General features: G+C 35.5%; 1 protein-coding gene across 12 annotated transcripts in view; it reads left to right on the top strand.

Moving 5' to 3' along the window:
- CADPS2 (calcium dependent secretion activator 2) overlaps window positions 1–25577 on the top strand; it is a 314451-nt gene that overhangs the window by 200563 nt on the left and 88311 nt on the right. For all 12 annotated transcript variants that reach the window (XM_084507238.1, XM_084507237.1, XM_084507234.1 and 9 more), the window contains exons 12-14: window positions 4683–4819; window positions 8439–8626; window positions 20429–20530. In XM_084507238.1, coding sequence (XP_084363364.1) covers window positions 4683–4819; window positions 8439–8626; window positions 20429–20530 — 427 coding nt within the window. The remainder of the gene's footprint in view (window positions 1–4682; window positions 4820–8438; window positions 8627–20428; window positions 20531–25577) is intronic.

Genomic DNA, 25577 nt, shown 5'->3' with positions numbered 1-25577 from the left:
ATGCTTTAGGATTAGTCATGGAAATATAACATCGATATTTTCAGTCTATTTGGATAGTCCAATGACAAACACCGTAAAAATTCTCTACCTATCATGGTTTAGTGGTATGGAAGTAAATGAGACCCAAAATGATGAATTTTATATTTCTTTTATATTTTATTTTTATCACTCTGAATCTTTGATCTTTTTGTTGTTGTTGTTTTTCTGGGAGAACCAGATCATGACTAGTATTAAGGTGCTGGTGTCGTAATACTAACACACAAGAAATGCTGCTGTTTAACCTTATCATTGCTCAGATTTTGAATGATTGGTGATGTTATTGCAAGGCAAATCTTTTAAAACAGTTCTGGGGCATTTGTGCACATATGTTTGATTTACTAGATCTTTTAAAAACAAACAGAAAGAAAAGCTGTCTTCTCATTTTACACAGTTTTCTCAGAAGGCTTGGCATCTTTATATCCACCATACACTTTATATCCACCACACACTTACTACCTGTAAGAGTGGAATAACACCACTCTCCCTGCATGTTCCTCCATTCCCCTTCATATCCTTGTCATGTTCGCCTCCAGCTACCCCCCTTTTAGGAAGGAGAGGTTAATGCCAGCCTACACCACCCACTCCTTTCACAGTCAGTAAGTCGCCTTTATCCTCTCCCCTGTGCTACTCAAAACTATCTCATATCCTTCTCAAATCTGTCCTTCAGCAGAGCAGTAGCAGTCCATCTGTGTGCTATCCCCAGTTCAAGCTTTACTGGCCAGTCTTATATTCTTTCACTTTCCATTGTCTGATATCTAAATGATAAGGTTCTAGGGGCACGGATTGTCTCTTTGGCCTGTGTTTCTAAACATGTAGCACTTCGGAGTCCTGGTCAGTGATCAGGATTTGAAATGTTCCCAGGGTAAGCTGCCACTGTCTGTGGAGGAATGAAATTTAAAGGAATGTTATGTATGTCATGCCCGACTTTTGCAAAGAGTATGTGCACCTTCATCTTCATCCAACAAATTCCAGCTTCTTTTGTATCCAAGTCATAGTGCTTACCCTCCCAGTCTCTAAATCTTTTTATTCCTTAAAATACTAGATTTCTTTCTCTACCTGCTTTCCTGCCTGCCTGAGTTAGTTCAAATTGCTTCCAGAGTGCTAAGGCTCAACAGGGATGTCACTCGGAGCCACAAAAGGGAGGACGTAAACAGCATTACAGGGCCAGTTTCTGCAGTTCATCCTGGCAGCATTTTACCCTAGTAAATGTTACAAAAAACATGTTTGCTTCTAGGCTGGAACAGGGCAGAGATGGTGCCTACTGATTTGTTTACCACTAGGAACCAGTATGTGCTGTAAGCCTGGAGTTCTTACTAATCCTAATTCACTCAACTCTACTGAGTCACTGAGAATGTTAATTTTTTTTTTTTTTTTAAGCATTTGTAGCTGGGCTAAAATTGTAATTTTCTTGCAAAGCTTGCAAAAGGCATATTCAGTATGCTGTTCTGCTAAGATGAATATGCTTGCCTAAAGAACACCCAAAGGGTTTACTAAAACTTATGCAATAGCTTTCATAAGTTTTTACCATGGTTTTAAAATACACATTTGATCTAAAATACACCTTGAGTTAAGAAAATGGATAGTGTTTTGGCTAACAGTTTCCAAACAGTGAAATAAATGTATGGGCTGAAATAGACCATGTAACATGGAAGAATCAGCCAGAATCATGAGTTTGAGTTAGAGGCCAGTGAAAGCAGAACAACAAATTCCTTTAAGAAGGGCAGAAAATTAATTGTGAAAAACAAACGAACTATTATTGCCCCAGAGTTCTTCCCAATTCCCCTTCCCAATATTTCCCAAGGTTGAGAGAATGCTGAGAAGAAAACAGAATTTTATTTCTTTATTTCTTAACTGTATATCACAATATAGCACTCTTTTATGTCTTTTGCATTTGGTTGTAACCTGAACAGGACATAAAAGTTTAGGTATTTGAAAAATACAATCATTCTAACCATTTTTAAATCACATTCATATAACATTTATTATTTCCTCATAATCTTTAAGTTCTTATATTTTTTTAATCCATTTTATTTGAAAAAAAAATATGAATTCTCTCATATGTATATCATAATAGTAAAATAAGATACAAATATTACATCAGATTTATTTTCCCATTATTGCTTGCCTACAGCAAGTAAAGGTAAGTTTTTAATTTCTTTTTCTGTTGTTAGACTATATTTTGTAACAGATCTTCTGTTACTAATTGACAGGGTTATCTGTTATGTTTGATTCCCTTAAAGATGGTGGTCATTCATGGGTCTTTCTGTAGAATTAAACGTAGCAAGTGCATGTATGTGCATTTTAAAATAAATGGTTTTGCTTATGTTGCACAAATTATCTAATGTGAAATCCTGCTTTCAGAAGCTGTGTTGTATTTAATAGGTTGCCTTACACATTCAGATTATCTAGATGACTCTATCAGAATGTTGAATCCATGTTTCATTTGCAACATGCAGTCTCACAATTTCAAAAGACTTAATTTATTTTCAGTATGTACAGAGATTTTTTTATACGTGTAGTAAAACAGAGAAAAAAAAAATCAAGCCAATTAAATTAAGAAAGATTTAACTGTGTATGATTTGTACAGACCACTGCCAGAAGTAAATATTAATTATTTTTCTCTTCTGTTATCTACCTTACCTTAAAGGAGTTAATAAATCAGTTACCCATGTAGGATGGAAAACTTACAAGACATATAGAAAACAGTCACATATTAGATTGGGTTTGGAAAACTTTTAGGTGTGTGTGTTTCATTTTGGAAACTGAAGATGTTTTCACGTTGTAGTTTAGTACTTTCAGTAATGTAAGTAGTTTTGTTGATATCAGTTTATCTTTGAATTCATATGTTTAAATATATTTAAATTGTACTAATTAAGAGAAAGGATTTTGTGTAGCTTTCTCAAAAATATCAGCTAAGCTTGTCATTAATGATAGGCTATTCTAATGCTTATGGAAATATGGTTAATCTGTGTAATCACATATGCTACTGGTCCTTTAGTCTTTAAAAATACATGCTGCTGTTTCTCTGGGATGATAGTCTCATACCTTACACCATCGATGTATTGTCATACTGTTTATTTGCTACATCCACCTTGGTGAAATCTGTCACATGGATGTGACTCTTGCTTTGACAATGCAAAGCCAAGTGATATGAATTAGTTTCTGCATCTTTCCAAGATGTGATGCTGCAGATCCTTCAGCTTGAATTAAATAATTCTCCCATCCACAAATACAGCTGAAAGTTGGACTTGACATGGATCAATATGATCTGGGGCTAAATTTCTAAATGTGACTGATTATGTTAGCATCATGCCCACAGATCAATATTGAGTTTTATTATGAACCTGACTCTATAATTGGGTTTAATCAATAAACTTTTGTCTCCTTTTCTTTAGAAATTTTAGTTTTGTATTATGCAGGTTTTCAAAATTGCATTTAGGATACACTTAGATCTGTACTTTTCTAGTAACGAATATAAAAAGACCTAGGTTTGAATTTAAAGGAACAAAGAGCCAAGACCCTATTGAAAGGGGAAGTCAATTTTTAAGTTGATAAGACTGTTCACCCCAATACAGTCTATAGAATCCAAGACAGCTAATGTGCTAATACATAACTAGTCCTTTTGGGCACTGTAAGGCTTTTTCTGTCCATATTTGATAGATAATTCACATTGAGGATTTTGACAAAACATAGCATTAATGAAAGCAATCACTAGAGCTTCTCTTTTGATAAACCCGCGGGGTTTAAAGGCGTTGAAAGATGCAATCTGTGAAGAACAATAAATTTGGGCCTTTGATTGAAGTGCCATTTGGGATGGTATGTTTTCTCGATGTATTTACACAAAAATGCTGCTCCCTTTTTCACTACTCTTTGCTTGAAGGTTGAAGGAGCTTTTTGCCATTACTACATTAAGGTTTGTCTCATTAAAAGCTGAGTACAAAAAGAAGGCTGGAAATGACCTAGCTCAAGCCAGTGTGTTCATTTCTGCTCCAGTTTGCCATTTGAGAAGTAGGCTTCAAGCCATGATGAATATTTCTATGAGTGGTACTTTGATCTGCAGTAAATATGCTCTTTCTTGTCTATAGAAATAAATGCATAAACCTTTTATTTTTCTATTTCTTTTTCTTGTGGAGTGAAGAATATTTATTTGGCTATTTTGCTAAAACTAGAATCACAAAAAAAAAAATAAAAAAAAAATTGCAGAACACATTTTTTGTACTCGCAAATTGTTTTGTAACATTTGAAGTGTTTGAAGAAACATTGAAGAAAAATATTTGCAGAATTATTTTAATGTTCTATGTTGTATTTTCAGGTAGCCTTTCTAAATTGTTTTGTTTCATCTGTCAGTGGGTATCAACTTTTTTTTTTCTAACTGTTACATTCCATAGATTTTTATGATGGTAGAAAAATAATTCAATAATGCTATTTGTCACATTTTAAAAAAGATTCTATAATAAGTCACTTGCAAGCACCTACTTATGTAACTAAGATTTGTACTTATATAACTAAGAATTGTAATTTCTTTGCAATTTTTTCAAGGGACTTTATGTATTGAGAATTTATACCATGTTACACTTGTATTTGTGAATCTGCACAGACACTCACATGTATTGCTCTGCACATTTTCTCCCTTGTATGAACAGATACAGACCGTGGTCAGAAACATGGCATGGAGGAGTTTATTTCTGCTAATCCCTGCAAATTTGACCATGCTTCCCTCTTTAGACTGCTTCAGAGGCAGACCTTGGATCACAGATTGAATGACTCCTATTCTTGTTTGGTGAGTATAGACTAGAAGATAGCTATAAAGAAGTGAGAAATAGTTGTTACAAAGTAGTCCTTTCTTCCTCGTTCATTCAATACCTGTGGTTGTAGTTGGAATAAAGGGTCCAATCGATTGCTTTCAAATTTGAAAATTATACACTTGCAAACTGCTGCTGTGCCACTCAATAGAAAGCAAAGAGACCCAAACTGTCTCTGATTTTTATCAGCTGAAATTTGTCATGTCTTCTATGGAGGTCTGAATAAAAACAGAAAGTTTTAGTAATGGTAAAAGTCCCTGGGGTAGGATTTACTGACACCTGTACAGGCATTTCAAGGTACAAACGCAGTTACCTCATGTCAGACGTTTTCAGCTATCTTGTAATTCTTCATTCTGATGGGGTGTGAAGACAAAAAAATACCAAAAGAAAGGAAGCAGGACCACAGGCAGTATAAATATATGGATGTGTTGTATTACCTGAATTGCAAGAAACAAATGGGAGTGTAATTATTAAACAAAAACAAGTAAAGGGGGATCTCTATATCAAAGACAGCTGTAAGAGAGAAGATAGCTGCAGTTTCCCTTTACTTTGAAACACTTTCTATTCTATGCTTTATGGGTTTAGAAGTTGAGGATGGGGGTGTTTCTGGTTTAATTTTCAGTGTGGAAAGCCAGCAGGAATCTTGTGGAAATCCATCAGATTACACACACTTGTTAAACATCTTTGTGTGGATCACACCTCATAATTTCCCAAGGCTTTATTTTTCATCTGATACTGTCTGAAATTATGATCTAAGGACCTAAAATGTCTCACAGCATACATTTTTATTTATTTATTTATTTATTTTTTACTTTACCATCCCAACAACAACAAAAGAGGATAAATTTTTTTCACTACTTTTTTCCATTGGTCTGACTAGTCATGTAATACAAAACTGAGTTTTTTTAGGATTGTTTGCAAGTGTGAAAAGAAGAAGGAAGAAAAAAAAAAAGATTATTTGATGACAGTTGCTTCCTTTTTAAAATACTGCCAGTAAGTACGTATAGAAAAAGTTAAAGGACTCATTTTCTGTCTGTGGGTTGCACACTGAATCAAAGAAGAGGCCTGAAGGTACATCTGTACAAAGTAATTGGCACTCAAAGAGAAAATGGTTAGCTTTCTAACAGTGCATTGGGGTCAAAATCTTTTTTTATAATAATAATATAGTAAGACACTTAATATAACCTTGAAATCAGGAACTTTTAGAAAAGGTTATGTGAAATACACAGTGCTATAGCAACCATAAAACAGATGCATTTCTTATTGTTCTTTTTTAAATTCAGCTTTTAATAAGTAGAATGGGTGATCATTTTTTGTTAAATTGCACATTTAACTATATATATTTTTTTTAAATTATAAAATTGAGACTGTCAAGGTAGCAACAGAATATGTGTGTGATTTTTTTTCCTGAACAGCTTATTTCTTATAATTTTTAGAAGTGCATTCTTTTATTTCAATAAAATATAGATTAATCACACATACAACTTACAAAAATTTTAAATATCAGTATTAAGCCCAGTCCTATATTCAACTATTATCTGACCTAAACTTCTTTATTTTTTTATTTTTTAAATAATCCAATTAAAAAAAAAAACACATGCAGTTATCTAATACTCTGTAACATGCAGTTGTTCTGTGCTTGTGAGTATTATACTGGACAAGTGCAAGGAAGGCCTATATTTATAATTATCAATAAACTACATTTATGATTTAAAATGACCACCCTAAAACAGTTTCCTACTATTTTTGCTCTCCTACCGAGTCTGAAGTTAAAATAATGAGTTCTTTAAAAATTTGCGCTCTTGTTAGAATTTTCTGCTATGAGAACATACCTAAATTTTAATAAAGGACTATTTACTTTTAATCTTCTAGAAGTTATCATGTACATCACATTCTATCACATTTTTCATAAAAATATAGAGATCAGTGACAATGACTTTGATGACATACTGGCAGAATATCAATCACTGTGACCCTTGTTTATTACATCAAGGATACAAATTACTGCAGAAATTCAGATAAAATCCTCTTTCTATCTTCTTTCAGCAGAATACCACATTTTCCAGCAAACCCTTTATGTAAAGTACATAAGCCATTGCTACATGACTGGTTATTAGTTTAAAATGCTGAATACTGTTCTGGGTGCTGTAATAATTCTATGTGTTCCCTAGAAATATCTGAAGTCTTTTAAGGTAATGGAAATGCTAATGTCAAAAGAATGAATTGGGAATAAAAAATTTAATAAAATAATATTAACACGTTTTTGTTTGCTAACTTGTTTGAAAATGTTAAATTCTACAGTTGGGAGATAATATAAAATTTAGAATTTCTAGAGAATTCTAAATTCTCTAAATTCTAGAATTCTCATGCAGTCTTTTAATAAAGTTATGATATGGATGATCTTAACCTGAGGTGTATTTTACGTATTTTTGGTAGCATTTTTTGCTGCTATTCTATATAAATATTAAATATCTAAGATTGCAGAAGTATTCACAAAAAATAGTAATACGTAGTCTTCAGTTCTTAAACTGATGCTATAAATTTATGACTTACAAAATTGTTTTGCTTATTCAAGTCATTTGTCCATTTCAGTTCAGGTGTTCCCAAATCTCTCTTAGTCATTTGGCAGAGCTGATAAGAAGGGAATATCACCACAAATAAGAAAAGAACAAAGAAAAACACCTGTTTAAAACAGCTATGGTTTTCCAACCTTTGTTTTTTTTCTCTGCTGCTTTTTGAAAGCTCATTGCAGTATCTTTTCTCAAATTGGAAGGCTTTTCTGTTTTCCACTTCTACATCAAGAACCATTTTTTTTTTTTTTTTTTTTTTTTTTTTTTTTGCATTCTGGGTTCCCTCAAGAACAGTTTTTGGGATGCAAAGATGTCTGTATATTGTTCATGTCTTTGCCAGGGTTACGCCATTCTGGTCTTACCAAGCCTGTGCCCAAAGAAGACCTGTGTCAAAATAGTTCCCAAGCATATCAAATTACCATTAAAGGTCAAATTGTTTTCAAGCTACTAAATCAGATGGCTTTCAACAAACTATGTAGCTTTGTATCTCTTGTAGTAATGCATGCATATTACATAAGAGATGAAATAATGGTCAAACTGTATTTCATCTGTCAGATTGAAGTTGCAGCCACAGGGAACTGACCATCCAGAAACTGTATTTTAATCATCCATATTGGTTTGTCTCACCATGACCCAAATGTTCTCTCTTAGCTTTCTTAATTACTTTAAGAAAGTTGATTATTTTATAAGGTTAATATATTTTGTGTCAGGCAGCTAGGTTATGATATAATCAAATCTATACCAGACTTTGGATGTATTATTACCTTGTTTTGATCAGCCACGTATTTCATAGTCATGGTAACTCAGAACTGCAAATGGTTTCCTGACATTTAGTCCTTTCAGCAAGAGGTTTATTGTTGGATCTAACTTCCAGTGCTATCAGCATTAGTCAGGTATAAATCATTTTACTATAAAAAATTATGTAATGCACACAAAGATACATACTAATGTTCTTTGTTTGATTTAAAAGCTGTGAGTAGGAAAAGAAATCTCAACTTTTTTTTTTTTTTTCTCCTTTCTCTTTCAGGGTTGGTTTAGCCCAGGTCAAGTCTTCGTATTAGATGAATACTGTGCTCGCTACGGAGTGAGAGGCTGTCACCGGCATCTTTGCTATCTTAATGAGTTGATTGAACATTCAGAAAATGGTTCTGTCATAGATCCAACTTTGCTCCACTACAGTTTTGCATTTTGTGCTTCTCATGTTCATGGTAACAGGTAATTTACTGCTAACCTTAGGATGAAGCGGAAGTATTTCTACACTCTTGTATTCACCAGATAGAGAAGTTGCACACACCAGAAATTAGTTCATGAAAGTTTTTTTCAAAGATCTTTGGAGTTCTATACAGATTACGTTAATATATATATATATATATATTTGTATTTTCTATTTATACTGTCTTAATGCAGTGTGTTTTCTTGGGCACTGTATAGACTGATTCAAGGCAAGGTATCATCCTGCATTCTACATTTGTATCATGCTAATGAATGGTGTTTTCAGTGAACATTTTGAACAATTTTGCAGTATAAGGCTTTGACAGTTTTTCAACAGTCTGTAGCTTTGCAACTTACCATAGAATACTCAGTTCTTCTGACCATGCTGTTACAAGGAGAAAAAACATATTGGGAATGCGGTATGACCCCGATCTGGGGGGCGGGGGCGGGGCAGGGGAGTAAGATGCTTCTGTGATTCTTTCCACACAAGGAGTAGGCTGGATCACTGGTCACAGTGATGCTCGTGGTGATGTTTTCCTTCCTCTTGATAGTGAAAGACTTGTTAAAAATAAAGTTGTTGATTTTCTGTGATATGCGTTAGAAGCAGTAGCACACATTCTTTAAAAGAAGTCTTTGCCTCATCTATGTCTTATTCCATGTTGTGATGGAGCTAGCTCTGCTGGGTGTTGGAGATAGGAAATCATGGAATAACTCAGGGTAGAATGGACCTCAGGAGGTCTCTAATACAACCTCTTTCTCAAAGTAGGGTCAGTTGTGGGGTCAGACCAGGTTGCTCAGGGCTTTACCCAGTTTGAACCTGTCTTATTTCAATTAGTTATGGATACACTGTCTCTTATCCTCCCATCTTGCACCACTGGAAGAGAGTTTGACTTCATTTTCTTGACAACCTCCCAGCAGCTGTTGAGGGCTGCTGCTCAGTTCCCCTATGTGCCACATATCCTCCATGGTGACCAAGCCCAAAAATGACCAAGTTCAAAACTAAGAAAAATAATCAATCAGCCCCTCTCAACTGATCCAGTCCTGCCACAAGGGAAAAAGCTGCTCACAGTCCCAAAAAGCAGTTACTATGATGCTGTCAGTAAATCCCCAAAATTGAACCCTGGTAGGGGTGAGGGGAAAGAAAGGCTTTGTTCCCAACTTGTTTGCTTATCTTGTCTTGTAGCCAGTCAGTCATGGAGGCTGTTTTACTCATCCACGAGCCAGTGAAGAAGGGACAATCCTTAAAAAGAATATTGTTTCCTTCATTGGCTTAGTCAAAACTTCTGTCTGTGAGAACAGGATCTGGGCATATGTGACCTGAGTGGTTCGGCAGTGGAAGATTTTAACATTATGTAATCTTTGATTATAATATCCAAAGTTTAAATGCTTTGGAATGTGCCTGCAATATTCTCAAGAATCTTGACGTTCATACTGGTAAGTTAGGAGATTTTCTGGCTTTTACTTGGTCACCTATTCTCTGTAAAAGCACGCTTCTTTTGTCAGCTCCTGAAGAACCTGACACATTCGTATTTCCTATTGAGTCTAAGTCTTTGTTGTTTCTAGCCTTTTTATTACTGGTTTCAACCTAACAAAACAAACATACAGTGATAATTGCTCAAACTTATTTCAAGAATTGAAAAGGAAAGTAGATATATTTCTTTTTATTTCATAATTTAAGTGAAGGACAACAGTCCGTGCAGTGCACAAAAATATCTCAGAGAGCACATCATTTACACAGTGGTAAGCACTCTGTTTGTATTCTGTCTATTCCTTCTGTACAGATACTCTCTGAATAGCATTATGAGTGTTTTAGGAATAAAAGAAGTGTTGAACAGAGAGGGTCTGACTAGAACTGAGATATTGTAAAAAGGAAGAAAAAAGAAACATGAAGAAAGAAGAAAAGTAAGTCAAGGACAGAAGCAGACACACTCACTGAGGATGACAGACACACATATACACACATAATACATCCACTCATTCATCTGCTGCAGCACTAAGAAATAGTAAAAGGGAAAAAAGAATTTCACAGACAATGCATGACAGGCCAAAGTTCTAGGCTGATCTATGGCGTTATGCATCTTAGTTTTATAAGTCAGGCTGAGAATTAGAAAGACAACATAACAAAGACAAAGAGCTTTATGCTCTGGGCATGATGTACTCAATGTATATTTCCCCTTTGCTTCACAGAGGGATCTTGGACCTTCCACAATCCTGAGAAAGATCATCAAAGATGATCATGAAGTCAGGTGATAGAGGAGCATGTTTCCACATGCAGCTGTGTCTACAGTTCAAATTAGAAATTTCTTTTAAACATGAATTTTAGACTAACAAGCTATCTAGTGACACCAGTCAAATAATTAGATAAAGGTGTCACTCACCTTCATGATTTCTGGTAGCCTGGTGAGGATAAACTCAGGCACAAATTAGAGCAGATCTGCGAAATATTCTGGGGCCATACTATATGCTGGGCACACCAGTGGCTATATCTGATTTATTAAATAAAGCTGGTGAGGAAGAGGTCTCATACAATGGACCCCAACTGCCCATTAGTCACAGACATTCTCTGAGATACCAGGCATGGTTGCGGGAATTGCATGTCTGCTCCCAGCAGACACTAGCAACAAGGCTGAATCACCTTTGACTCTTTCTACCCTTCATATTTCTTCAGAATTCTTCCAGCAGATTTTGAACCCTCAGGTATCTCCTGTGCTCTTTTGCCACACCCTAGGACTTGAAATATTCAAGATCTGTTTCATGCTTCAGTAACACCACTCTTGCAGATGGTAACACAATAGAAAGGCTCTTATTTCAAAACACCTGGAATAAACACATAAAAGTGAATTGTTGTCCTAGAGTTTCAGGGGCAATAACTAACACGGAGAAGACCTGAACTGAGCTTTGATGTAGGCTGTGTGCAGCAGACCTTGTCACCTGCTCTCAGGACCAGAGAACAGTTCCCAGCTGTTTTCTTTCCTAACTGTGACAAAGTTGTAGTTCACAAGTTCTGACAAGGTTATCAAGAATACTGGTACTTATTATGTCTCTTATGCCACTGTTGTTGGTTTAGGAACAGAAATGTTTATGCAGGATTGACCACAATGTCCTGACTAGAGACCTAGACTGAGAAATCCAAGCCTCATTTGTGCCTTCCCTTTCTTGAACATTATGACTATGCTAACAAACTGCTTACTTAGAAATGGCATTTCTGCTTTTATGCATTGACATTCTTACGAGAGAGATTCTCTTATTAAATAGCCAAACAGCAAAATCTATTAAAAGAGCGGGTTTGCTGATTGTTTAAATAGAAACATGTCCTTGTTTCTGAATCAACAAGATTCCTTTTCCTCTAGTAAATAAAATCAACTTTCCTTGGTTGTGCTTCTGCATAAGTGTGCTGTACCTTTACAAAAGCATTTCCTTTGGTTCCTCTTTGCAGCATTTGTCTTCTGAAATGTTCCACTATAATGGTCCCCATCAAAGTCATTAGTTCACAAGTGAACTTTTCACACTGCAGTTATGCATACACTGCACTTGTGTATCTCTGCTGAAAGGGAAATGGGCAGAACAAGGAACTATAGGGTATGCCTGAAGGCTGACATTTCAGTCTAAACAGTCCGAGTAGTAGCTATTGTTTCTTCCCCAGCACCTTCACTTTTGTCTGCTTTTCATGCTGTGACTTCTATTCAGTCCCTCTTTTCTGAAATGGATGCTGTTGGGTAACACATGAAGTGTAAAGTGACTTCTTTCCACCTGCTGAGTTACAGACTGAATTGAAAAATTCAAAAATCAAGCATATTCCCTTGTTATACCTTTTAGTATTCAGAAAAAAAATAATAAATGGTATATTGGAAGTTCATATATGATAATGGAAGGTGAAAGTAATGCTACAAAAGTCTGTTTATAACTGAAGATAAATAGTTTGTGTTTGTCTACAGTTTGCAATCTTCAGCATATGTTTGAATAGAACAGTCCTACTAAGTCAGGGTTCTTCTAAGCCACTGAGTCACCTGTCTTCAGCATTGACCTGGTTGGAGTAAAAGAAGGGCAAGAGTATGCAATATTTACTCTTAGAGCTCTTTCAGTCTCCAGCTCTTTACTGCTCAGAATATGCCTGTCTGGTAACCTGGAGCAAGTCTCTGAGGTACTCGTCCATTCCACCACTGTATCTGGGTAACCCCTTTGCATTCTCAGAGCCCTTGGTAGCAAGTTCCACACAACTCAGCTTACTCCTGCATAAAGGACTCTTGTTTTGATCTTGACACCTAGAGATCTCATTTCAGTCTCTTTTGCTACTGGAACAGATGAAGAGAGACGTAAAACAATCCTTCTGTTGTTGCTTTTCTGTTTAAGATTCAAGAATTATGAGTGAACCATGCATTATTACACTGGATAGATATTTTCTGCTAATGCCCTATCCTTTTTTTCTAATTCCTGATGTTTTGCTTTTTTTACTGCTACTCAACACAGCTTCATGACACTATCCATCATAACACTAAGATCTCTGTCCTAAACAGCAAATGATTTTTCCTTATATTTATATACCTTGGTCGTTATGTGTTGTTTTATTCTTGCTTGATCTCCTAAGGTCCTTATGCAATTCTATGCTATTCCACATAATTATCACGACAATTACTATCACATCAGTTTTTAGCTGTTTGCCAGTATTTATGAATACTGTAAGATAACACAGGTTTCAGCACGGATCACTGCAGAACTCTACTGATAACATCCCTCCACTGCAAATATTCACCATTTACTCCTACTCTCTTGCCTTAAAAATGTTTGGCAAAAAGGTTTTTGGAAATCCAGGTACATTGTATGAATCAGATCACACTCATCCATGTGTTTTTGATGCCTTTAGAGAACGTCAGTATCGGAAGATAGGATGCCCCTGCCTTGTGTCTTCAAAGCCATACAGACTTCTTCACAATAAATCATATTTACCCAACTTCCTTTTAATTTTATCCTTAAATATTTTTATATTATAGTTTCTTCTAATTCTCTGGGAAGTATTACTGGCCTGCAGTTCCACATACCTCCCCTACAAACACCTTTTAATTTTAAATTGATCTCACCTTCTTCACCTCCCACTCCTCTGGAGGAAAGTAGTTTGGTGAGTACTTTCACTCAGCCATAGGTAATTCAGTTCTGGGCCAGGGAACTTCCTCCTTTTTATGTTTCTAATTTGTTCCATAAACTCTTAGTTGCTTTAATTTTAGACAGATCCTATAGTGAAAATGAAGGAAGATTTTTAGCTGTGAGCAAAGAAGGGTTCCAGCATTGGAGTTTTCCTCATTTCCTCCACAGTAAACACCACTGGAAATAATGTTGACATCTCTGCAATAGCTTTGCAGTCTTTGAGAGCTCCTCTTAGATCCTTGCCGTAGTTTGGCACTGTAGACTCTCTGACAGGCTTCTTGCTCCTCTTTTCTCTGGAGGAAATATCTTAAAGTGGAGTAAAAGGACACATAAGTGAAATGAAACTATGGAAACTTTGAAGAGTGTTATACATTCATATATTTCTTTCCATTTTTCTAATATGCTGTGATAAGAACCGTTTATTGCAATTTTACACTTTGTGTCAAGTGATAAAAGACTGCTCAGAGGAATCAACTCTTTCAAACCTGGGGCAAGGAACTTTGTTGGACTAAGGAAAGGAATATCATTACATTGCTCTGTCTCTTCTTATCTTTTTTTTTTTTTAAGCTTCTGAATAAATATTTCATCTCTTCTGACTAAATGATCTCTAGAGTTAAAGTAAGGTTGTCTGTATCTTGCTGTTTTCTCCATTATCCAAATAAACAATTTCTAATAAGGCTTAATTTAAAATTACATATCTTAAATAAGTAGTTTCAGTGCATATGTGTACAAGGTCACCATCCGACATGAAATATTTTGTCCACTCAATCTCTTTCCAAAAGTGTTATATTTTTGTAAGTATAGTTTATAGTTTTTGGTGGTTTTTTGTTTGTTTGTTCGTTTTTTTGATGGTTTTCCTATGAAACCACTACTAGCAGGATTTTGTGGAACATCAGCTATAAACTGTTGAAGATGCTTCCTTTTTCTGCTGTGCTTCTTATTCACCCAACCCCGGGAGCTCTTTCTTTCTGTCTGTGTTGTAATGACAGCAGGTGCAAGGTCTTCTTTATTGCTTTTATTGCCAATTGGGCCTTCTGCTTTAATCTTAGATCTGTTCCCAGGCAGTCCAATAGCTGGAGGAAGGAGCCTGAGATCCCTTACAGTGTAGGGTCTTTAGGGTGTGTTGCACTGGAAGTTATATTCCATCAGTCTGTCAGCATCTTATATAAATTCTCTCTCATTTTTAATACAGCATCCATAGACTTCAACAGATGTCTTTTGGTTTTGTAAGTTGTCTCATTTTTATATCAGTGCTCTATAATGGAAATGGTGAGAGTGAATGTCTTGAGTATGTATAAAAACATACTCAAAGCATGTTTTTATTCAGAAGTCATTTGTTATCAGTCACCATTTCCCCAGAATAACGAAGGAAGAAAATGTACCTTTTCGGACTGATATGCTATGTGAGTTTGTGCTTCCAGATGAGAAGCAGTGTTCTCTCAAATCTGGAAAATCTAGTTGATTCTTAGACATTTATATCACTCTTCTTCAGGTGAATATAACCTTCCCCTTTTCTGAGGCTCACTGGGCAATGCTGATAGCAGAACTTTTTCACTAGTCTTTCAGTTTCGTGTACCATCTTGTGCAAAGCATCTTGCTTCCTGCTTCATTTTTGGAAGCTGATAGTCTCCTATTGATATGGAACACAGAGGAAGCTGAACCTCCTTTAAATTAATCTATATTCTCATTTTTAAGTGATTCACTTATAAACATCATACCCCTAAGCCTCTGATATGAAGACTTTCTAAACAGCTGAGCATTTTTTTAATTAATGCTGTTCAATTAATGACAGAGCTTTCTACATATTGCTGTTGCAGATAGCCACAGGAACATTATTGGTAGAGATCTCCTGAGTTCAAAGCTAGAAGCAAAGTTCTTGACCCTGTTACAAGTGCCAAGTGAAGCCATATTGACCTCACCTTTGGTTTGAGGAAGGATATCGTGCTGTGTTGGAAAGTGCTGATAATTATAATATACTGATTGCAAAAGCTGCCCTCACTCAAATATTAACAGAGGCACATTTTCCAATGTAGCAAGACAAAAATATCTGCTTCTGAAAAGCCTCAGAGAAATTGTCAGTAGAAAATAAATCATAATTCACACATTGTTAAGAACTATCCAAACAAAGTTTTGCATATTTAAGGTGATAGTTGCAATCTTAGGCAGTGAAAGAACAGTTAATGCTATCACATACTCTCACCTTCCCTAAACGTTATACATTGTTTTGTCATTAACTTCAACTGAATAATGTCTATACATACTCTTATGCCTGAGCTAAAATTATATCATATTAGTACACTCTTAACCTTTGAGTAAAAGAGCAGTAATGTATCCCACCTAAGATATCCCTGCATAAAATATCACGAAAATTAACTTGTTCTATCATCTTAATCTGTTTTAGTAACCTTCAGGATTGGTCTTTTTCATTCACTGTGAAAAAGAGGGTATGAACTGCAAGCAGATGTAGGATCTGCTTGAGGAATGCATACGGCAGAAGGCTCTATTGTGCCAACTTTTTTTTTTTTTGTCAGAATGTTTGTAGAATAGTTAATATAAACCACAAAGTGTTTGCTCTTCAAGTGTCTGTTGGTTAAAGCTATCTGTGACTGCCACATGATAATTTGCTCTCTTTCTTTTCTGTTAATAAAAAGATGTCTGCTCTGCCTGCTTCTAAGCTGATAATGTAAATCACTGTTTTTCTTAGACTTGTCTAGCATAAACCATGAACTCTACAAAAGCATTGATTAAAGGAATTGTGTTTTAAAGGAAAAAATTGATATTAAATTTCTGGTAAATGGATAATAAAGTCTCTTAATCAAAATTCTAAATCCTGTTTACTGAGAAACAAGAAAAAAAAATATTTTGCTAATTTGAAAACTGCCACTGTTTGTTTGTTTCCTTTTTCCTCCTGTTGAGTTTAAAAAGAAGTGCTCTTAGAAAACAGTGCATTCTTCTAAAACAATTTGTTTCTAAAAGCTAAGATGACTTGTAGTTTATGGTTTTGGTTTTCCTACACCCTGAAATACAGTTTATTATATACATGTCTTGATGTAAGACCTTAGCTGAAGTGTTTTTGTATTCCATATATTTTGTTTTTCATCAGAATTTCTCATCTTTTTCTGGCAGATTATTTTGGTCAGCCTTACTGTTCTCATCTGTATGTATGTATATATATCTGAATATCAATCTGTCAATTCATTTTCTCTTACTCTTTTTTATTTTTATTTTTCCCATGAAAGACCAAAGTGATGGTCTAAGCTTTTGATAAGGAAAGCTTATTTAAAAGAGTAACATTTAAACATTTGTAAAATATGCAAAAAGCACCAGTATAAGCAATGTTCCAGAGGGGGGAAAAATAAAGAAATGTCAGTCATATTCAGTTACTATTTCACAAGCCTGTCACAGCAGAACAGGCCTGTTTAAGTTAATAGTTTCACACTAGAGGCCACTAGGAGAAGCTGTTTCCAAAGTTGAGGGCTGGAATGAATCAATACCCAACCAAATGTCCATCATCTCTGATTCACATTGGAACTGGAATACCATTTTTATCTCATATGCCATACCTGTTCTCAAGAACCTTATTCCTACAATCTGTCAAGTGACATCTGCAAATTATTACAAGTTTTAAGACCTTTAGACAGCAAAACATATCAACAGGTATTCCAACTCTTAAAGGATTATGTCAAGTGAATAAAAACTGTCCCCAGAGGGAACTCTAAATCCATCACCTAATCAATTAGCTTCCCTAGGAGAACTACCATCTGGACAGTTATCTTGGAAGACTGTCACAGTAAAATTTTCTTTAAAAATTCAGGTCAATCTCTATTTTTGGTGTCATTTTTAAAAATGTTCAAACAGCTACTTCCCTGTGGAATGCACTAGCTATAAATAAATACATAAATACATGAGGTATTTATTTTGTATATCTTTCAATATTAAGGTCTAAGTGAATTAAACAAATTGAGATGTGATCAGAAACAACGTTACATCTATGCTGGTTACACTGTGATCTAGGCAGAAAAGACAGGCCAATCCAAATCCAATTGACAGAGCTCTCAGAAAATGGAAAAATTATGTAAGTGAGAAAGAGAATGCTACCCAGTCTTTATTTTTTTTTTATTTTTTTTTTTTTTTCCTGGCTTTCTAATGCCAAAAGTAGCTGTGAACAATCAGGAGGAAAGGAATGTGGAAGAAAGGAAAATTCACTCTTCCTTCACTTTCTTGGGAAGATACTGTTAAAATGGTGTCATGTGTACAATAACATGAAGACTTGATACTTCTCGAGGCAGTCCATCACTTGGTGGAGTTCTTGAAAGAGAGGTCCCAGTCTGTGATAGGAAGGCTTAATACTGGCTTTGAATTGAAAAAAATCAAGTCCGAATAGCCACTTGTATCATCTGGGATGGTATAAAATTCAGATTTGTTGATGTTTTTAGTTGCAAAATAGTTCTGGCATGACTTCTGGGTAACCTAAGTATTTGAAAACCAAATGACTGGTTGGTTGTGATCTTCCTGGCAGACACAGTAATTTATTAATAAAAATAACTGGTTCAAAACAATATTTTTATTTTATTTTATTTTATTTTATTTTATTTTATTTTATTTTATTTTATTTTATTTTATTTTATTTTATTTTAATGTCTTTAAAGAATTAAAGAAAAACTAATTTAAAGAATTAAAGAAAAAAGATCTAGAAGGTAAAATGAGTGGGAATTATGAAAACATTCATCTATGTTTTCTTAGATAATCTCAGAGTCAGATTCTTTTTTCTGTGAATTCTTTTTACTTGGTAATAGATAAGACACTCCCAAGAGCAGTAAAAAGTGGTCACCACTATAATGTGTCTCAGAACTGTGCTATGAAAATGCATTTTTAGGTTCTGCTTGTTGCAATAAGGCTAGAAAGAATAAAGAAGAAACAAAGTAAGAAACAAAATAGTGATTCAGAGTTTGTGTTGTTTGTAAAAGCGTGCTTTGAAGAGTTGAGTTTTTCAGTTCCATAGCTTGTACATTTTTCTAACACCTTTTTGTGTAGTCGTTATTGTTCTTCTGGGACATTTGGCTCTATCCAAACATTCACTGAAAATATATTTAACAGTTCTGAAAATTTTTGGCATTGTCAGCATGGTTCTGTATGGCAACAAACTCAGTGAAGTGACAAGTTCCCAGTATGCAGTGATCCTAGCCTTAGTGCAGGTTGACAGATATGACATGCTACTGGCTCACCTTTTTCACTTATTGTTATGTGGACCCCTAGGTCTTTTCTGTCATATATATGACATGCTTCAGCAAGGTTTAATATGACAGAACTATTTAGTTTATCACTCCAGAGCACGATCTCTCCTGACAATGACATCAGACGGTAAAATTTACTTACATTTGAGCCTGTTCCATCTGTCAGAAGGCTGAGGTAAAGTATTCTGGCATCCGTCAAAAAAAGATAAATAAGTTATTTGCTTTTTCACATCAAATTTATCCAATAGCATATTGATGTGCCTGGTTACTCATATCTCCAACATATCTGATTTTTATTGTTGTCTTCACAATAATTTAAAGAGTTCAGGGATTCTTTCCACCTTGACTTGACAGATCAGAAATGTAAGTGATTTAAGGGGTAAAATAAGTGTTTGTGTCATGACCAGGTAGCAAATTATCCTTCCTAAGTTTAAGGATAGTAGAGAAAGTTAAAGTAACAATTTAGCAAAACCATGTTGTCTTTTTTCATATCACTTTACTACGGTTTTCCCAGTTCTAAAAACAATGAGATAGTTTTGGGGGCTCTGGAGAAGGTACAGGGTAGATCCACACTTCATGTCAGAGTATAAACCCAGGTGAGAAGCAGCAGGTGTTTTGTTACCCTGGAGCTGGAAGTTTTCATATATTTTGCTTTAAAGCAGTGTACAGCATGATGTGGGAAAGTTGTGATTGTAAGGCAGAAATACCATTGGAAAATGTGTATTTCAATTTCATTAACTTTGTCATTATTTTATTAAAAAGGTATTAATAACATATTTAGGATAAGACTCTAAGTATGTGTTTAAGGTACTTAATATAAAGCTTATTAATTATTGGGACATGTTAAATTTTATTTTTATTTTTTTTTAAATGCCAGTGCTTTAAAAATATTTATTGCATCCTTTATGCTATATTTATATGGAAGTCTTGTTTACAAGACTGCTGTTTGTCAATATGGTTTGGGAGATCAAAAATGTATGTTCACTCTAACTGCACATTCAGCCACATTTTGCCTCTGGAAAAACATCTGGAAGATTCAAGGAGCTGAAATTGAGACAGAGATCAGAGTTGGCCCCTCTATTGTGCTAACACTACTAACTTTTTGAGAAAGGATACTATTATTTGGGAGTGATTTGGGAGAAATATATGATTCCTTGTGTTTGTATTGGGTCTAGGTAGCAACTTAGGACTTGCATTTAAAAGTTCAGCTCCAAAAGTTAAGTTCTTTGTCTAGTTATAGTCTGTTCTTTAACTATATCCACAAATTACCATTTATCCTTAAAGGCAATGGGAAAGGTGAAAGGAGAGTAGCACATGTTAACTGAAAACTTTGAAAATAAAGATCACTGTTCAAAGAAGAGGCAGCATGAAGAGATGTCAGCAATTCTTAAATATTATTAATTATTAAGTTCTTAAATATTTGATATTACAGGCCAGATGGAATTGGAACAGTATCTGTTGATGAGAAAGAAAGGTTTGAGGAAATTAAGGACAGACTTTCCTCCCTTTTAGAAAACCAAATAAGCCATTTCAGGTAAGTGTATAATTTATTCAGTAATACTAAGTTTTGTCTGGCAGAATGTTTTTATTATGATGTTCAGTACTAATCTTGAACAGAGTGAAAATAATATAGTCTACCTGCAAAGAAGTTTTGAATGTATTAAATATGGAATAATTTATTTGCACAAGTGTTTGTGCTTAGAATTCATTTGCATGTCATTTGAGTTGTATTCTCTCTGTGGTAGAAAAGATACTGCAAGAATAAAGGCCTGGTTTTATTGGTCCTTTTGAACTTTAAGCTATCTATAAATCTAAGAAAATTGCCTGAATGAAAATGACTAAGTCATACCACTTTCTGGATTAATGCTGATCAGAAGAGTCATGTGAATAGGTAGGTACCTGGTACATATATGTACCTACACAGTAGGTACAAACTTTTTTCCTGGTTGTCTAATGTCATTTGCTGGGTTTCATAATACGCTTTCCAAAATCATCCTCAATAAAGAGTTTGTAATATGTAAGGACTGGCAATATAAGGACAGCTGTACCAGTAGAAGGAAGAGTACAAGAAACAGAGCAAACATGGAGTGATGTTTCCTCTGGTATCCTTCTAGCAGTTGATGGTTTGTGAACCTTAGCATAAGATTGGCATCTAGTTCACCAAATCTATTAGTTTATCACAGTTAGCCAACCTGTCTGCCACCATTCTGCCAATCTGAACATTTTTTAGAATGTATTTATATACCTTTTTTTATCTCTATCACCTTGTGACAACCTGTTCCACAGTTTAAATAGTGTTGTGTGAAAAAGCCTTATTTTCTTTGGAAAGGTTTGCTATAAGTCTGTTGTATGCCCCCTCTGGTGTGATGAGGTAAGTGTCTGGTATTCACTGGTATCTGTCATGTAGATAATGATGTTGTGTGGGAATTTTTTAAACTAGGAGGAGATCACAGATTCACAGAATTGTCTAGGTTGGAAGAGACCTCAAGATCATCGAGTCCAACCTCTGACCTAACACTAACAAGTCTAAACTAAAACTAAACTAAACTAACAAGTCTAAACTAAACCATATCGCTAAGTTCAACATCTAAACCTCTTTTAAAGACCTCCAGGGATGGTGACTCCACCACTTCTCTGGGCAGCCCATTCCAATGCCTCACAACCCTCTCAGTAGAGAAGTTCTTCCTAATATCCAACCTAAAACACCCCTGGTGCAACTTAAGCCCATTCCCCCTCGTCCTGTCACCAGGCACATGGGAGAACAGACCAACCCCCACCTCACTACAGCCTCCTTTAATGTACTTATAGAGAGCGATAAGTAATGTACTTATAGAGAGCCTCCTTTTCTCCAGACTAAACAACCCCAGCTCCCTCAGCCGCTCCTCATAAGACTTGTTCTCCAGACCCCTCACCAGCTTTGTTGCCCTTTGGTGCCCTGGACTCGCTCAATCACCTCAATGTCCTTCTTGTAGCGAGGGGCCCAAAACTGAACACAGTACTTGAGGTGCGGCCCCACCAGAGCCGAGTACAGGGGGACAATCACTTCCCTAGCCCTGCTGACCACACTGTTTCTTATACAAGCCAGGATGCTGTTGGCCTTCTTGGCCACCTGAGCACACTGCTGGCTCATATTCAGCCAACTATCAACCAATACTCCCAGGTCCTTCTCCACCAGGCAGAGATAGCAGTCTTCGCTTGAGACTTCTCCTCTGTATTAAACTAAAGAGAGCTAGGGTTCTCTTTGGAGAGTATTCCTTTGGGGAAAACAAACAAGCAAACAACAACAAAAAACAACAGTACTCCTTTCATTTCTTTTAAAAATTATTCTCTGACATATTTCATGTCTCCTGTCTTCCTTCGGATTCAATAGCTCTTGCCTAAGAAGCAATACAGAGCAGCATATGATGGAGTGCTTCCTACCCAGGTCTTGGAAAGGCAGGAGGAGAGTAATAACAAAAATACCTGCAGGGAGAAGGAAGAGTTGTTTTTGTGACAATCTTCTCATGTTTGCTACAAATCAAAACAAAGGAGTGTGGGAGTTTGGTGAAGACTTTTTGTCTGATTGGCATACCTATGAACATATCAAGTTTTTTGTAGAAACACAATCACTGTAATTTCCAATGAATGTAAGTACTTTTTCTCATACTGTGTGATGAGAGCAGTGAGAGTAGTTGCTGCCCAAAAACTGAAGTGGCAGAAGCCTTCTCAATATGTACAGAGGTAGAAGGGAAGCGAGAGAGCAAGAGAAGTTGGGCATCTTCAAGATTCAGGCATTCACATGAATGAGACTAATTACAAAATGTATAATAACGCCTAAATAATTATTTGAATTGGAACAAATAAAAGCAAAAGCCATCGTGTTTTATTACCTACACAGCAGAGTATGTTGATGAGCTTGGGCTGTATCAGCAACTTAGGGATCTTTCTGCCTGATTCTTGTTGGATCTTTAGGGAATTCAAATTACATTAGAAACTCCTCTTTGAGAGCAATTAAATGTGCCATTCAAAGGTGAATGTCTCCGTCCTTTAGGTTGCCTTCTGGGATTTGCCTTAAAATCTTATTTAATCAAAATAAACAAGAGAGCTCTGCCAGGTGAGGAGTAATCATTATATCTTTCTTTGGACAAATGATAGAAATTCAAAAAAAATAGGTGACATGTCTGGATTTAAATGAGGATGATGGTGTAATACTGGTAGAAGGAAGAATGAGTAGTGCCCTAGAATATGTAAAAGCATACAGAGCATAAAGGACATCCTGATATAGAATTGGCATTAGATTTTAAATAAAACTTAGATTCAAATTATGTGAAAAAATAATCTGTATCAGTAATTAACACAGGATAGTCTTGGCTGTGAGATTGCTTTCTTAAGAAAACATAGCATTAAAATTACTCTATGTTTCAGTCAATCAAAAATATTGTGAAAACTATGAGATGCTGAATATTTTTAAAAATGCATTCAGCAGTAAAGACTGATCCAAAGCAAAAACTGAGTTTCTCTGTTTTGGCCTTACTGTCCGTGAGTCCCCTTGAGTCACCGGGCAATCACACCATCTCCTAAGCTGATTTTTGCTTCTGCTGTCCTTTCTACTATCAGCATGAGCATCCTTGCCTTTTATGTGTGTCCTAACATATTTTAAGGGCTTTCACATTTTCCTAGTTTGTTTTACAGTTTGCATGTTTTACAGTTTTTACATGCCAAATTCTCTACAATAACTTCTTTAACTTTCTCATGGAGTCATAAAGAAAGTATTTAGTTTGTTTGTTCAATCACTTTTTTTTTTTTTTTTTTTTTTTTTTTTTTTAAACTGTGGCATACATTTAAGTTTTGCTCCTACTTCTTGAATTTTACCTCAGAGTACTTGTAGGCTTATTGCTTTTTGGATAGCACTTTAAGGTTTGGACCTTTGTTTTTCAAGTTCATGTTTTTTTCTTAATTCCCATTCTTGAACTGAGTATACATATACTGAATTTATTTGGAATGATTTCTTTTGCTACACTGTTAATAATGTTATTATAATATTATGTTATTATATATTATGTTAAAATAATAACGTTATTATTTTGTGATCATTATTTTGTGTCCTGTTTACACTTGAGACCAGATCCAGAACAACATTTCTCTCATGGAACCTCAATTAGTTGTCCAAAGCAGCAATTCAATACCATGTTTCAAAATTTTATCATTCTATTTCATCCTAATGAGCTATTGATCATCACCTGTGTAGTTGAAATCTCTTAATATTTGTAGTTCTTCTAATCTCACTTTACATTTTCTAATTGTTCTCATCACCCTAACAGGGTCAGTAGTATGGTAGTACAGTTTTATTGTAATAATAAGGGATTCTCGAGGATTGCCAACGTGTTTTTTTTCCTTTTCCCTTTTTTTTTTTTTTCTGTAATATGTCAGTACTTTTCTAAGCTTTACTCTTGCTCTATTGCTTTGCACTGCATGCACTAGTCAGCTGTCATTGCAGACAGTTTAACTAAAGTGTATTTCCCTTCTTGCCTTTTCAGAGCTGCACTGAACATATGCTACGTCCACCTAGGTCACATTGATCCAGCAAAGGTTTTCTCCCATGCCTGTCAGCTAATCCCCCAGCTTCCAGTTTTAATACTGTCTTGTAACCTTTTTAATTTTCATTGCCATCAGCCTGGTGATTAAGATGGAGCCTGCCCATTCTGTGCTGGTGGTTCCTTACTTAAATATTTCCCAGTCCTTGAGGTTCTTAAACTTCTCCTCTCTGTCATCTTTTCTACCCACTGAGACTCCAGATTCCTGCCTGCCTCTCAGGCATCAAATGTGGAAGAGCCACTATTTCAGAGAAAGCTGTCATGACTGTCTTGGACTTAACCTCTTGCCTGGCTGTGTGAATTTAGTCTCTGGAGTATTCCTTCTTCATTTCTGTATGTTGTTGGTAGTAATGTAGACCATCAGTCCTTCTCTTTCTCTGTTCTTCCCTAAGTAATTTACACAAATATCTCCTGAGGACCAATATCTTGGTACCCAGTAAAAGGCTGTAATGCTGGAGGCAGGACTGCTTAGAGTGTCCCTTTAGGCATCAACTATGATCATTTCCTTTTCTCTAAGGTTCTTATCTCAAGAAAACAACTCTTCCCTGTCAGAAGCTCTTTGTACCAATTGCACATAAAAGCTGGCTGCCCATGTCATACTCATGGATATTGAATAACCCCCAGGTCTTCAGTCTGCATTTTCAACTTTAAACTGTGGAATTTGGAGACTTCTTATGTTGTTTACATTGCAGAACATACACTGGTTTGAAATATTAAGTATAATCAAAGAATGAGTGACGTTTATTCAAAAACTACCATTCCAAGTTAGTAAGAATAAACCATGGGAAAGACTTGGATTCCAAGGATTATGGAAAAGAAAGAGTCAAAACAACTAAGGGCCTAAGGGCCATTAAATCTCCTTTCCTAATTTGTTAACAGGTCCCCAAGAGTTGTTAGCACTACTGTAGGATAGAAAGAGAATGAGGCAAAGCAAATACTGAAATTCTCTCAGCTGGAAGTCCTTTTTTGACCTCATTTACAGGGCTTTATTTTGGCTGACCAAAATGC

The sequence above is a fragment of the Aythya ferina genome, assembly GCF_964211825.1.
Source record: "Aythya ferina genome assembly, chromosome: 1".
In the NCBI taxonomy this organism is placed as follows: Eukaryota; Metazoa; Chordata; class Aves; order Anseriformes; family Anatidae; genus Aythya; species Aythya ferina.
This window is presented reverse-complemented; position numbering and strand designations above follow the sequence as displayed.